Source organism: Camelus ferus, chromosome 10 (genome assembly GCF_009834535.1).
Source record: "Camelus ferus isolate YT-003-E chromosome 10, BCGSAC_Cfer_1.0, whole genome shotgun sequence".
Lineage (NCBI taxonomy): Eukaryota > Metazoa > Chordata > Mammalia > Artiodactyla > Camelidae > Camelus > Camelus ferus.
In genome coordinates this window covers 64,396,452-64,412,479 of record NC_045705.1, presented here as the reverse complement: position 1 = coordinate 64,412,479, position 16,028 = coordinate 64,396,452, and the positions used below count along the sequence as shown (strand labels likewise).

Here is a 16,028-nt window from a genome sequence, read left to right as displayed (position 1 = left end):
ACATGAATTTAAGAGTACAGGGAATCACTATGAAGTTATAGTGACTTGGGGAAGTTTTATGGAGAAGCTCAAAGTCAGATAGGTGTTTGGAGTGGTAAGGAGGTCACTGAAGGCAAGGGAGAATGATGTGAAGCAAATGCTTGGGCTGCTTTTTGTTCAAGTATACAATAAGATCTCCTACTGAGAAGACTAGTCGCAAAAACACCCCTTCCTCCCAGCCCAGCCCATGAAGCACTTCCATGCTGGCTTGTCTAGCGGAACTTGGCCTTGATTTGATCCCCTCTTGGCCCTCCCTTCCACAGGCTGCATTAGTGCAACACAAGACAATGCGACATTTTATGGTGTCTGGAGAGGCTTAGAAGTGGGAGATGTTCTGGGTGCGGTTAGCCCAGGTTGGCTAGATCCAAGGGCTTGAATTGGGACAAAAGGGAGATAAAATGGGGAAGGTGTGTTGGGGCCAAAGTGTGAAGAAGCACTAACATAGCCCTAAAGAACTGAGGCTTCATCTTAAGGCTAATGGGGATTCAGTGGAAGTTTTCAGGCAAGGAAGAGCTCAAATAGGACTTTTTAAGTGCTCACTGGAATACAGACATTTCTTAGGAGCTCTGCTGAGCAATTTTTATTGCTGAGGCCCTGAGTTGGGACTCTTCTTCCTTGGTCCTTGGTCCTGCCCTTATAGGACTGGTATTTACACAGCTTATTTCCCACCTTGTCTTCTAGGCCATCTCATTACCACATTTTTTTCTTGACTTTCAGAAAAAAAAATTTACTTTAAAAATATTTTGAATATATTTACATCTCATATACGCTTTCATATATATATATATATACACACACATTCAAAATTATATATACTATGAAGTTTTATTCTATCACCAATCCCTCTCCATCCACTGGTCTCCCCTTCTACACTCACACAGGTAACTACTTTTAGGAGCTTGTAGCAAATGCAAAGGTGAGTATAACAAATCTATATTCTCATCCACCCTTTTCTTTCTTTTTTTTTTAAACATTTTTTATTGATTTATAATCATTTTACAATGTTGTGTCCATCCACCCTTTTCTAACACAAATGATGACATGCTATACACACTGTCAAATATGTTGCTTCCTTTCCTTAACAGCAAATTCTAGTGATCTTTTCTAGTGTCTTTTTGAAGTGTTAGACATTTGTGCTATTGGCTGCAGTAACAATAACAAAACACTAAAAGGTCTTGAGCTTTTACTGTGTTACTATGTTGAGGGCGTGATATTCAACTTAAATACTCTATGAGTTGGGGTTGACTGTTTTCTCTGTATAAACTAGGACACCAAGTCATTACCTCATTTTATACAGGAGCAAAGTAAGGTATTTAGAGGATGCCCAGGGAGCCAGTAGTCTAGTCTGTCCTTTTTTTTTTTTTTTTGAGGGGTAGGTAACTAGGTTTATTTATTTTCAGGGGAGGTACTGGGGATTGAATTCAGGAGCTCATGCATGCTAAGCATGAGCAGTACCACTTGAGCTATATACTCCCCCCAGTCTGTCCCTTCTGACTGCCCAGACTGTTGCTTAAACATGGATCCTGGATCCTGCAAGTAGGTGGTAGGAGAAGAGGCTGAGCTGTGTCCCAGCACAGTGATTGAGTGATAATTACTTACTTGGCTGTTTACCCCACAAGGCTGTGAGTCTCTGGAGGACAAGAATGTGTCTTATGCATTGTTGCAGCATCATCACTGCCTAACACTGTGCCTGGTACATAACAAACGTCCTATTTTTGGAAAGCTTTGGAACCTGAGTCACAGTGGATGTAACTGCAGAAAACAATTTTGCTATTTTTGTGCTTTGTAACATACTTCAGTTTCTTGAATATTTATGACTTTGTTTTGCTTTTCCAGAAGGTATATAATGATTACCAATTTTTGAGCACTAACCATGCATCAGTCATAATTGTCAAACACTTACAGCTCATTTAATCTACAACAACTCAGTGACTTGAGTATTCAAATCATTTGGTGGATGATGATGAACCAAGTTCAAAGAAGTTAAGTAATTCACCCAAGTTTACACAGCTAGTGAGCATCAGAGCTAGAATTCAGAGCCAGGTCAGTCTGACCACAAAGCCAGTGGCCTTAACCAAACATGTCTTCCTGTCTCTTCTTCTGGAAAACCACAAGGAGAGCTGAGCCTCTGGTCATACTACCTGACTCAATTCAGAGTGAGTTGGCTGAAGGCAGGTTCTAATCTACCTCAATCAATATTTAGCATTTTGAATCTCCACTGTTTTGATGACTCTGGACATTTGAAAAGGAAACAACAAAAACAATAGAAAAGTTTCTCGTTTCAGGGGTTGTTTTCTAAGCTATGACTAAGCCTAAAGTCCACCTATAATTTGTATTGTGTTGTTCCTAATGCCAAAAATGTCTACAATGTATGGGGAAGGTTGATGTGCTAATATTGACCTTCACGACGTTGTATTGAGAAAGATGTAATGTCAGTATTTGCTGGTCACTTCCTGATTGGATGGATTTCAGTGGATCTCGATTGGGAACTCTTAAAATAGGGCAGGGTTTGTTGTTTAAAAGCAAAAATTAGGTATACAGTACTAAAAGAACAAAAAAGTGAGTAAGTGGTGTTAACTGTAACATTTATCTTCTTTATTCATCCATTCAAATAAGTATTTGAATTTCTAATATTTGCTTGGCATTGTTTGAGGCACTAGGAATGTAGCAGTGAACAAAAACAAAAATTCCTATTTGGAATTTATATTCTAGTAGGAAGAGACAGAAAAAAAAAAAAGAAAAGTAAAACATGAGTCAGATGGTCAGAAGTCTTATGGAGATGGGGAAGGGGAACATAGAATACCTGGATGTATGCACGATTTTAAATTCTTACACCGTGGGTTGCAAGTTTGTCATGGGTCTCTGGCACCTCTCTCTTTCTGAGCATGTTACATAATGCCTTGGACTTGTGTCACATTTATAGGTCCTGCTTTCTGCACACCCACTGTGAAACCTCGGTAACCTCTGTCCTCATGTTTACTTCTAGTTTCTTGATGACCAGAGTAGGTTTAGATCTAATCTAGACTCAGATCTAGAGCCCGGAGGAGGGTATTCAAATAATCTTGAGAGTCTGCAGAGAATAAGAAGGAAAAGGAGAAAAGAAATCAAAAGAAGACTTGTCTAGGTAAGATTAGGTTGAATTATCTTTACCTCTTCACCTCTGGTCTAATCATTCCGTAAGTAAAAAAACAGCTCAAGGGGTTGGCAGGGCTAGAGGTAGCTGGAAGGAGGTTCTGGGTAGGTTATAATAGTTAAAGACTGAGGCAGAAGAAAGAAAGTGGAACAATTTGTCGAATGAATAAGGCAATAGTGATGCGAAGAGGTGGTGGTGGGACAGATAATTTAGCCTTTCATAAGCTCCACCTGCCTGCTACTTACCCCAAAGAAAACTGCCCCTACCCCAACAAATATAAAATAACAACATTCTTCAATTGTGACAACTGTCATTTTCCCAATCACATGTGTAATGTGAATAAAAGCATTCTCGGAGAACCCTGTTTTATATTGATCTACTATACAATTTAAGTAGGAGTGTGGTTGCCAAAGCAGCTTCTAAACACGTTTCTGTAAACCTGAGGTTTACAAAAGATGACCATGGCTTAGACTGGACAAAGGCAGTGTAAGGAGTTTCACTGGAAGTTCTTACGTTAGCTATTAGAGTGGCGTTAGTGCACCATCAGGTGTGGGCAAGGACGGGAATATGAGGTGAAGCTGACGATGGTGACAATGTCACGTCCTCCTCTCCTTGTGAAGTCAAAATCATTTTAAAAAATAGTTATGCTCACGTCATCCAGGTTTGGGGCCTCCTTCGGACCTTCGGGCAGAGTGTCGCCTACCTATGGCCCCGGCTAGGGTTAAACACCGAAACCGCCTCAAACACAGCGGGTTGGGTTCGAGGCAGGTAATACCAAAGCCTCAGCTCGGGGCCTGGCCACAAGGCTAGGGGCGGGGCTGGGATCACAGGCCGGTCCGCGCTCGGGCCGGCCATCCCCTCCCCGTACGGCCTGCTGGGAGTTGTAGTTGAGTCGTCGAAGAGCCGTGTCAAGCCCCGCCTTTCTCTTCCACTTCCTCCCGGCCCGCGATGAGTGTGCAGAATGGGGACCGCGGGCGGGTACCCAGAGAGCGTGGGACTACAATTCCCAGCGGACCGTTGCGCCGGTTGCGCAGCCCCAGGTAGCTGGCGGCTCGTGGGGCTCCCGCGCACGCGCACACGCGTCGGGCGGTGGCGGGGTTCCGCCGCGTGCTCTTTCCCGCCCCAGTCCGCACGGCCCCAGCTGCATCCCGGGCTGCTGGTGGATCCTCCCTAGCCCACTCTGTGCTCGGTCCCTCGCGGCTTTGCGCGGCCCTCATTCTCCTTAGTTTCTTCTAGAGCCCAGGCCCCGCCCGTTTCCCGCCTCCAGGGCCCCGTTTGTTCCCGCCCCAGCCCGCCCCTCTCTGCGCCCCAGCTCCTTCTGCTGGAGGCGGAGGCTCCATGTTTTCCCCTCAGCGAGCGGTAGCGGCTGCATCGGGAGGAGCAGGTGAGGCGCCCAACTTTCCCCGAGCCCGCCCCGTGGCCACTCCCGCTGCCGTCCCTGCTATATCTCCGAGGAGACTGCACGCCCTCCCCACCGCCCTTCCTGGTCCCGGGTTTGGGACTGCGGTCCCTCGCTGGGGTCCCTTAGTCCCCAAATTCCAGGCGGAGGGCTGCTTGCGGGGCCCGGACGGTTGGGCGCGGGCGGCGCCTTCCTCCGTCCCCGGGGGTCGGGCCCTGTCCCCGGGGGATGCCGTTAGTGCTCCTCGGGGTTGCCGGTGCCAATCTGGCACCTCCCCTCCAATCCTGGGGCAGCCCCGAGGGCCGATGGTCCCCGGGCGGCGTTCTCCCGGGGCGGCGTTCAGAGGTGCGGGCCCCGCCGGCCCGGCCCTGGGCAGAGCCAGGCTCTCGGGGTGCTGCCCCCTCCCTTCCTGGGCTCCTTGCACGCTCGCGGGCTGGGAAACTTGGGTCCAGTGGCTCTGGTCGTGTTAACGGGCCCAGAGGGGACGGTAGATGCTTTCAGCCTCTTTAAAAGCGCTGGAGGGCTGCGAAGCCTCTGAGTTAGAAGCTTTATTTTTATCCTAACGACCTTGAGTCACTGACAAGAAGTATCAGGCGAGTGGATTTTCAACCCACACTTTATCTCCGTAAAGAAGATAAAAGAATGTGGCCTAAATTGATTTTTAGAAAGTTCTTTTAGTACGTTTGGTACGGTACATTGTTCTGTTCTTTTGCTTTCCTGAAGACAAAAAAAAAAAAAAAAAAAAAAAAAAAAAGAGTAAAAGTACTAAAAACAAATCGTCCCCATCATGGATACGATTTCATCTGTCATTTTACCTCGCTTTATTCTTGTTTGATGTGTGTGGTCTTGAAATTGCCAGAAGTTTCACTTGCGAAATCTGAAGGCCAAAGGGAAAAAAAAAAAAACCAGAACATCGTTTGAAGACCCTTTTAATAAATCCCAGTTCTCGAATTTGAATACGAAGTTGGGTGGAATGTTTTGGGAAAGGGAGAAAAGAACTAATGGATCAAAAACGTGATTTTACATTATGGCTTGCTTTTGGAGAGGCAAAGCTTAACGTAGTTTTAAACCGTGGCAAGTATTTAACATTGCAATGTACTGAATTTCAAATTAGTGCTTTTTTTTTCAGTGCCCACAAAAACGAGCTCATAGTACAGAAATCCCCGTTGCTACTTTAACACCTGTGAAGGAAACGCTTGGCTGAAAAGGATCTCGCCGTAATGAAGCATTACACTAGTAGAGCGGATTGTTTTATTAGCTATTGTTTGTCTCATTGGAGTAATCATAAAATTAAGAAAAGTGATAATAGAGGATAAATGTGACGATGTGTACTAGCATATTGTCTTAGTTCTCACTAAATAGGACTTGTTTAGAATAGGCTTTTTAAAAATTGGTTTTCTATGGTGTAACACATGCACTTTCATTTTTATGATTCCTAAGTCATAGAATAAAGGATATACTCATGCTAATGAGTTAAAATGAAATAATGGAGAATTTTAAGAAGAAATATAAATTCCTTTCTACCTCCTCAGTTCCCCAGTGGTAGTCATTACTCAGTTTGGTCACATATTCTTGGAAGGTTTCTATGAAGTACTTTAGGGAACCCTAGGTTGTGTGAACTTGTTTGAGAACTGGTTTAAAATTTACCGATAATGATGAGGCATGCCTGTTAAAGTTTCTATGGCCTTGTGTTTCATATTGAGAAATTGTTCAAATAACACAACTGTACAGTTTAAAGCTAGTCTGAATTTTAAAAAACATTTTCCTGACTTATCTTTGAGGTTCTAGGAGCATATTCTCTAAAAAAAAAAAATCGGAGGGGGATTTTTATTTAAAAGCAGAAAAATTTTCTAGTTATTGTAGAGCTGTGGTTCTCAGCCCACATGCATGTTAGAATAACCTGGGGTTTTTAAAACCTGCCAATGCTTGGGACCTACATGTTCTGATTTAATTAGTTGAGGGGCCAGGTAACAGTTAAACCCTCAAACCCAAGTAATTTCTATACTAATATATAATTAAATTTCCTTATAGTGGTTGTTTAACTTGAATTGATTTATTACTTGATAAGAAGTATAATTTGTAATAGCAATATCTTTGTACTGGGAAGTTGATGCACTTTAAGCAAATATCTAAAAAGTGCCTTTTATTGGTATGAAGGTTCAAACCAATAAAAGGCAGTCAAAATAGCTTGTTAGAATATTTTAGATATATTTCACAGCTAGAGTATATTACAAAGTAGAAAATAGGCTTTACCGTTGTAGTAGGCGAATAAGTAGATTAACTCTTTTTGTGCCTTGAAATGATGAGGAATCCAAATTAAATATAGTCAATTAAGAAAGTCTTATTCAACTGGAATACAGGTAATTAAAACCTCCAGGTACCCAGATTGATTGTTAGTGGTGTTCTTGTTTGTAGGGAAAAGTCAACTAAGATGCATATTGAATTCATTCTATTAAAAAGATTTCTTTCCTGTAGTATAGCCTGGTATCTTTTTTAGATTCAGCTTGGTCATTGCATTTCTGAATCATTAATACTGTTTAGTCATAATTGATCTTTATAAATCCATGAAACACTATAAAATTCTTAGTTGATAAAGAAAATGTGGTTTTCAGCATTCTTTGCTACTAAAGTACAAAGATTTTCTACAACAGATAAATTGAGAAAAAGCTTCCTCTTGAACCCTTTAATTAATTAGAGGCAAATTTCCTGTACTAAAATTCTGTTTAGTTGGATTTAAATAGTATTTTCACTAAAACACGTTAAGTATGTGTATCTACCAGCATACTGACTGCCTTGAGACAAAATAGTCTTTAAGAGCACTCCCCCACCGTCACCAAAAAGGAGGCACACCCAGCAGGTCTAGAGTTGGCTCAGGGCTTTTGTGTACTTACGGTCACTTAAGATAATGTGTTTTCGCTGGCTTTGTCTGTGAATTAGGAAATTTAAAGACTGCCAGTGAGAACCAGACATGAAGATTGTATGCTTCTGTTTTTGGGTGTGTTGCTTTTGCCCTTTAGAGAACATGGTATTTCAAAAGGAGAGTGGAAAACTCAGGTCATAACTTAATCCTGAGTCATGCACTCTACTCAGTGAAGTATTTCTGTAACTGTAGTTATGATTTGCTTTTTCAGAACTCTCTGGACAGTAAGGATGAGCACTGAGGCAGGCTGTACCCCAGTGGTTATTAACCCAGGGTGATTTTTGCCTGGTGGGACACTAGCAATGTCTGGAGACATTTTTGGGTCTCATAACCAGAGAGGAGCACTGTTGTATCTCGTGGGTAGGGGCCAGAGATGCTGCTAAATATCCAGCAATGAATGGGATAGCTCCCCACAACAAAGAGTTATCCAAATCAAAATATCAGTGGTGCCGATGTTGAGAAACCCCGGTCTAAACTATTGAATTGATTGACTAGGTTCTGTATGAATCATCTGAAATGGCAGTTGTAATTGCTTTCAATTAACTAGTTGCATTGGATTTATCATTGTTTAGATGGTCTTCTCCAATATTTGAGGGGCATTTAAACTCCACCCCCCGTGATGCTTTTTCTGATAGAACTTACTGCTTAAGATTTATGTTTTCCGTAAGACCGGATAGGTCAGTTATGATTCAGTAGTCTCATTTTTTTTCCCATCTACATTTGTTTAACCTGTACAGCTGCTTTTTTTTTTTCTTCAGTCCTTTAAAAATTCAGAAATAATTTTAGGAAGAATCAGTGCTGTAATTTGCACAGATCTCTACAAATTTTTTCCCTCTGATAATTAATTTCACGTGTTAGTCTTTCAACTTCATTCTATTTGGGTTGTCTTTGTCATTTTAGTCCAGAGCTAGTCCATTGAGTCCAATTATACAGTGATTATTTGAGTAGACATCCTTAAACCTGTTGGTTAGCCTGGATTATTGTGTGTTGTATCAAAAGTAAAGGATAAGTTAGTATTTTAAAATTAGAAAAAAGGTTGTAGTTCTGCATAAACTATTGGAGTGCTTTTTAATTATCCAAATTTTTCATTGTTTCTACGTACTTTAAAGTGATGGCTAATACAGTATTACTATGAGCTATTTACAGCAACAATCAGAATTGGCAGTATGATGTGATATTTCTACCACTCACCTTTTCTTTTTAAACAGGTTTTAAGTTCATTTAAATGTATACGGATGATAGATATGACTATGGTAAGGCCTTATCTTTGTATGTGTACTAAAATGTCACATCTGTTATTTATATAAATGAACATAGTATATATAGCATAAACTCTTCATATAAATGAACATTAGCTGTTTACATAAATGAGCATTACTGTTGTCTCAGAATGCGTATCTAGACCTTGGAAAATGATTGCTTCACTCAAGGGAGAAGGCATATAGGATTGCCACTTAAGTTTTTTTTTCCCCTTAACTGATACTGGGGATTGAACCCAGGAAGTTGTGCATGCCAAGCATGCAGTCTACCACTGAGCTATAGCCCCCACCCCCTTAATATATATATATTTTAAATGGAGGTACCAGGGATTGAACCCAGGACCTTGTGCATGCTAAGCATGTATACTACTGCTGAGCTATACTTAGCCCCGACTTAGAAGTTTTTCTAGTACCATCCCTCACTGTAAGATCTCCAGAGTATAAGATTCCTAATAAGTGGGAGTAATTTCACTGCAAATGGGAGAACCCTCTCCCCTGCAAAAACAACAACAACAACAACAACAACAATAAAACCCCCAACAAACCCTCAAGTCTTTGTGTGGTCCTTACTGGGCAAGTTGCTTTGGTGTTTTTATCATCGTAAATTTTGATCTGTTCTTTAGCCAGGCCTATACAATATAAATTAAACCAAGGCATGAATAGGTTACCTAGCAAGGTTGGCCAGTTTATTAGATGCTCAGGATATTTTCAGTTGTTCAAGAGACATTGAATTTTAGAGTTAGAAAATAGCTTTACCTAACTGCCTGATTTTGTAGAAGAAACTGAGACACAGAGAGGTAAAATGATTTACTCATGCTGTTATAGTTAGTACAAAACCAGGCCTAAGGGGTAGGGGTGTAGCTCAGGGGTAGAGTGTGTGCTTAGCATGCACCAGGTCCTGAGGTCAATCCTCAGTATCTCAAAACAAACAAACAAACAAAAACCAAAACCAAAAAACAAAACTGGGCCAAGAAGTCTGATCTTTTCTGATTGTTAGGGGAAGCCCTTTATCCTGAACATATTGCCTCATGAGCATAATAACCTTTGCCAAAACAGGAGCTTAAGTCATGGAAGGAAGAAATGAAAGGGTTTGGTGGCATGTTGCACATGGGAGTCAGGGAAAATGTGGAGGCTGAAAGGTGGAGATTTCAGAGAAGTGGAGTAACTGAGAGGATTCATTTTGATGACACTAAATGTAGACTTACAGAATTGTTAGTACTGAAAGGGTTGCTAGAGGTTAAATCTTAACTCATTTTACTGTTGAGACTGAAGACTAGACATGCCCAGAATCACACAGGTTGTTGGTGGTAGAACTGGAGTAGGAACTTGTTTCCTGACTCTTCTACCCATATATTTCTACATAATACACCTCTGAGAGTGAGCTGTTGGGTAGAATATCCAGGTGAATTGTCCCTTAGGCAGCTATACATTTGGACCTAAATGCAGGTTAGAAATTAATGAAGTTGCATCACCAAACTGGAAGGTGTAGGGAAATTATTAGAATAAAGAGCTCATCCAGGGAGTGGATGAGAACTGCACCGGGCTGAAGCAGATGCTAGTGTGCATCACAGGAAGCTGAAAAGGAGGACCAGTGAAAGGGGTGATAGAGAGGCTAGGAGAGAACTAGGAGTGTACACTTTGGCTGAGTCCAAATGTTTTAAGAAGTTTTAGAAGTGGGTGGTATTTTGTCACAGGTGTAAGCTTGAATGGGAATGAAGAAAGTCCTGTTGGTTTTGGCAGGAGGTCACTGATGAACTTGAGAACAGTTTCAACAGAGAGATTGGGAAGAAGGTCAGAATGGAAGGTGATAAGAAGGGAAGAGGGGGATTAGTGGATGAAAACATACCTTCAAGGAGTTTGACAATGAAAGAGACTGGGAGGAAGAAGGGAAGAAGTTGACTTTTTTTTGAGGTTCTTTGCATGTACTGTTGGGTTTAGTGTTCACAATACTAGGAAGTTATTATTCTTCTATGGTAGATACTGGGGCTGATTCTAACAGTTTCTCTATCCTCCCAGGAGTACCCAATCTGGGTGATAAATCATAATTACAACATACTATTTTAATGAGTGAAATAATAGTATGTACAAGGTTTTAGTGGAAATAGGAAAGTGGGTTTACTGTGGAGTCCCTGTTCTATGTCAGACACTGTGCTTTGAGCTGGGTATTAGATTTATCAATAAATGGAGCCACAAATGATTAGAAATTTATCTGCAATCACATTGGGACTAAGTGATGGAGTTTGTTCATTTATTCCATAAATATTTATTGGATGTCTACTACGTGTGGGCACCGTTCTGCATCTTGGGGGATATAGCATTAACAAAAGAGACAAAAATGTCTGATTTCATGGAGCTTACATTCTATAGGGGAGAAAGTAAGGAATCAAGCCCTGCCCTGTCTTGATTGCTTTTCAGTGTACCATGTAAAGTGGTAGGCTCTGAGAGGGAAGTGAAGGTAAGTGTTGAAGGATGAGCACGTGTTTTGCCTGAAGTCAGGCAGAAGCAGCATTTCAGGCAGTGGGAACAAATGGTCGAATATGCTGTACATCTGAAATTTTGGAATCAAGACAGGACAGGACCTGAATCCTCTTTTCCGGGAGGAAGACCAATGAGAATAAATCTACCTGGGAGAATGAGGAGAATAAAGAATTAGAGGAACGAAGGCAGTAGGGAGAATAATGATAGGCTTTGACTTACAGGATGGAGACGAGCTTTGAGCCGTCAATCCATAAAATGTTTCCGCTAGCTTTTTATACGATTGCTATCAGGATACTGTCAGGATACGTGTATGTACTGTAATGAAGGCGGTCCGCCCTAAGGGATGAGGTGACATCGTCAGTGCAACACTTGGGGATGATGACTTGCATGATCAATCTAACAGACAAGAAAGGTTGGAAAGTGGCATGGCCAAAGGAGAGGGCCCTAAGGTTTTGATTAAGGAATCTAAGGGACTGGGGAGTCTGAGACATGAGGAAAATCAAATCAGCAAAGGACATTTACATGATATCTAGAAAGGAGTGAAAAGAAATAAAGTTTTTACTTGGACAATCAGTAATATAGTCCTATTAGGAAGTAAGAGATGAAGATGTTGTGAAAAGTGAGCAGCTCTATTTAAGCTGACTTACAGTTCATATGTACAGTTCAGAATGATTTTTCGCTTAAGTGGATCCAAACCAAAGGAAAAAGGTCTTTTAAAATCCGATATGCCCAGTATATAGTTGAGGAGGAATGCAGAATCACCCCAGTTCCCCCAACTAAACATAGCCTGGTTCTCTTCCTTTTCACTGTGCTATAGGCAGAAAGAGGAAGAGATGAGTGAAGGCTTTATCACTTTTTTTTTTTAACTGTCCTCAGTGATCTTCAGCTTCTCTTGAAGTGCAATTCATTGTGTCCAACTGCAGACATTTTTGTCCTTAGAATATTCTGTCTTATTTGTAGCCCAGGTAACCTTATCTTCCATGCCTGTTGCCCTGACAATACCACCTGCATCCCTAGGGTGGTAGCCTTCAACTGTATTACAGAGCATATCATTCATTCTTTTTACAGTTGTTAATTGTCTGCCTGCTATGTGCCAGTACATTCATGTTGCTCAGTAAGCTTTCATAGTGAAATAGATGAAACTGAAAGAGCCAGTGTCATGAGCTTAGTTGTGAAGTCCTGGGAAACTCTTGTATTGGTTGCTAAGTTTAACTGTTTCTCATAGAGCCTCCAATTAAGTGATTTAAACAAGGTAGACATTTTTCTTTCACATGAAAGTGAACCAGCGTGGCAGTTCTGCTACACAAAGTCCTCAGCCCTACCTCCAGTATTCCTGGGGTGTTGCCCCTCATGTGCGTGGTCTAGGGGAACTTGCTCTAACTTTTGCATCAAGCCAGCAGAAAGTGGGGAAATGCCTGATCTGGAAGTTGCTGTATCATTTCCAGTCAGAGCTTAGTCGCCTAGTGATACCCTGCGTATAAGGTTGGGTTGGAAGTGTGTTTCTTTTGAACAGTTATATGCCCAGCTGAAAAATCTACTACCATAGCAGGAGGAGAAAAATGAATATTGGAAGAGCAACCAGCCATTTCAGGGACTTCGGTACTGCTTTGATTACTTCTCAGTACTGAACCCTGTGGCTTATCCGTAAGGTCTCAATAAATTGTTCTCATTTGTTCTTTCATATGAAAGATTGAAGGTCTTCAGGTCCTGGATTCACCTGCTGTTATGGCAATAAGAAGAACCCTAAGAGATTATTTTAAAAAAAATGTTTCTTTTTTATCCAGACAATAATGGGAAAGCAAAGTATTACTATACATTTATTACAATGATAGCATGACATTTAATCTATATTTATAAACGTTTTCCACTAGTCTGCAAAAAATTAAAAAGGGGGCAAGAACCCTTTTGTTGCTGTCTGATACTCTAAGTATAAAAAGTGAGCAGCAATTCCCATAGCTTAAAGAGTGGAGTCTGGCAGTCGATCTGTTTTGTCGACTTCGCTGTGATCATGCAGCCTTCAGTGCTTCCCGGACCACAGTGTTTCTGGGACCATATATGTGATTTTGGTCATAACTGCCTCCCTGTCCTGTGCCCTACTTAGTATTTGTCCTTCAGGTTACTTTAAATTGATTCTTTTCTTAACTTAACTTCTTTCTAAGCAATAGTCCATTAAGACATGGTTTTGCTTCCTAATATACATTAAAATATATCATTATTAACATAAAACAAATTTCATTTTAACTTCCTAAAAAATACCTACTTTAGTACCAGTGGTACATACTCACACTTAGGGAAATAGTGCTTTGCCTCATTTCATAGACCCCACGGCTGGTTTTTTGTAAACTTTCCATAAATCCATATAGCTACTAAGTGGCTCTGAATTTCTAAGAATCAGTATCTTTGGACTTTAAACTCTAGTAGGGAAACTACTAGTTAGTGCTTAATTTTGAGCTAAAGAATTAGTTGCCGCTAAGACTAACTAGGTTATTAAGAGCGATCTGTAAAACATAGCCACCTAAAGGTCTTTTCAAGCTTTTCTCCAGACCTGTTGGGCAAGATGTTAACTTTTGTAAGCCTAGGTTTCTTTATTTTTAAAATGGAGCATTATTATTTACTTCATGGGGTTGTTCCGAGGATTATATAAAATTGTGTGTAAAAGGCTTAGCATTGCCAGGAACCCTTTCTACTGTTGGTGGATGGTTTATTTCCAGTTTTAGACCATTTTGAATAAAGTTAATGTGAGTATTCTTGTATATATGCCTTTTGGTGGACATACACATTTATTTCTCTAAGGTATGATCATGGTTATCTGTAGTTTTTAGTAGATACTGTAAACAGTTTTTCAAAGTGGTTATAATCCCATCAGAAGGTACAAGAATTCCAGTTGTACTCCAATCGCTACTACAGTTTTTGTCAGTATTTTAAATTTTAGCCATTCTGATGGGCAAGCAGTGGTATCATTATGGTTTGAATTTGCAGTTTTTATAAGTAATGATATGGAAGCATCTTTTCATATGATTGTTGACCATTTGGATAACCTTTTTTAATGAAGTGCCCATTTACAATATTTTGCCCATTACTGTTTTTAAAATTAGAGTAATTGTCTTTTTCTTGTGGATTTCTATAATGATTCTAGATTCGAGTCTTTTGGATTTAGGTGTTATGAGTATTTTCTCCTAGCCTGTGACTTGCATTTTTACTCCCTTAATGATGTCTTTTAATGAACAAAAATTCTTAATTTTAATGAAGTCTGATTTGTCATTTTTTTTCTTTTATAGTTAGTGCTTTTGTGCCCCGTTTAAGAAGTTTTTACTCTTCCCATGTTAAAACATACATATTAAAAAATATTTGAAACTAATTTTTTTCTCTGCCACAACATAGGTGATGCTATGGAGAGTGGAAAGCCTGGTCCAGTGCAGGTTGTTTTGGTTCAGAAAGACCAACATTCCTTTGAGCTAGAAGAGAAAGCCTTGGCCAGCGTCCTCTTACAGGACCATATCCGAGACCTCGATGTGGTGGTTGTGTCAGTGGCTGGTGCCTTCCGAAAGGGCAAGTCCTTCTTTCTGGACTTTATGCTACGATACTTATATTCCCAGGTAAGGTAGAATTGTTTCATTTCAAATTAGAAAGCGAGACTTTTATGTCCAAAAGAGCAAAATAAGCTCATGAATTATCCTTGATGTGTAAAGTTACTCAAAATTTAAGATTCAGTGGAAATTTCTTATTTCTTCTGTAGAAGGAAGGTGGCCATTCAAATTGGTTGGGTGACCCAGAAGAACCGCTGATGGGATTTTCTTGGAGAGGGGGCTCTGACCCAGAAACCACTGGGATTCAGATCTGGAGTGAAGTTTTCACTGTGGAGAAGCCAGGTGGGAAGAAGGTAAGGAAGAAAAAGACTTAGAAACTAACAAACACAACAAAATGAGAACTTTAATGTGTAGTCGGATAATCCAATTAAAAAATAATTTTTATCAAAATGATATAAGTGCAGGTTTAAAAATAATGCATGCAGGTCAAATAGTAATATAAGGCTTCTGATGAAAAATAGCCATCAGATGCCCTAGTCTTCCCTCTGCTCATTTTCATGTCCCAGAGGCGAATGCTCTCAGCTGTTTTAGATGTTCCTTCTGTTCTTTACACTCCACTCCTGTGTGGGCTGCACAGACTTGGCTGCCATTATCTGGGAGCTGAGCAGAGAAGGGGCTCTGGGTGGGGGGGTCTCCCAGTTCAGAAGGTGAGCATTCACTCCCCTTACCTCCCCTTCTATCAGGGTGCCTCACCCCATCTCATGGAGCCAGTAAGCTACCGTTGCAGTGCTTCTCCTCAGATTTCTTTGTAAGGGTCAGCAGGGGCAGGTCATGTGTGGAAGAGGGGACCTAGGGGGTACGACTGTTTCTTAAAAGACTTTAACCCACTGTTTCTTTTTTTTTTAATTAAAAAAATTTTTTTTTGTTTTTAATGAAATGGTTTCATTACATATTCAAAAACTACTAAATACACAAAATTCTGCATGCTAAATATTAAAATCAGATATTTTAAGTGATCATAAACTAATCATGTCAAACCCACTGTTTCTGATTTTTAGCCCTGCCCTAAAGCATGCCTTCACAGCTGTTTGTACCTATCATTTCTGAGTCTTTCCAGGGCTTAAGGTTTCAAATCCCCCATTCAGGTTGTTCAGTTTCAGCCTTTTCCTAGATGCTAAGTCAGTCAATATTTTGGGAGCTGGAGAGTTGATGCATGACTCTTGATCACTTTTTATAACTTCTATTCTTTTTCCTTATAAATTTCCTTATTAAT

At 40.5% G+C, this 16,028-nt stretch overlaps 1 protein-coding gene across 1 annotated transcript in view; it reads left to right on the top strand.

Annotated features, from left to right (window-relative positions):
• Positions 1 to 4,255: 4,255 nt before the first annotated feature.
• The window catches only part of ATL3 (atlastin GTPase 3), a 44,121-nt gene continuing 32,348 nt past the window's right edge, over positions 4,256 to 16,028 (top strand). Inside the window, exons 1-3 of the mRNA XM_032489656.1 lie at positions 4,256 to 4,556; positions 14,610 to 14,824; positions 14,965 to 15,108. Of these exons, the coding sequence (XP_032345547.1) occupies positions 4,511 to 4,556; positions 14,610 to 14,824; positions 14,965 to 15,108 (405 nt within the window). The 5' untranslated portion in view covers positions 4,256 to 4,510. The remainder of the gene's footprint in view (positions 4,557 to 14,609; positions 14,825 to 14,964; positions 15,109 to 16,028) is intronic.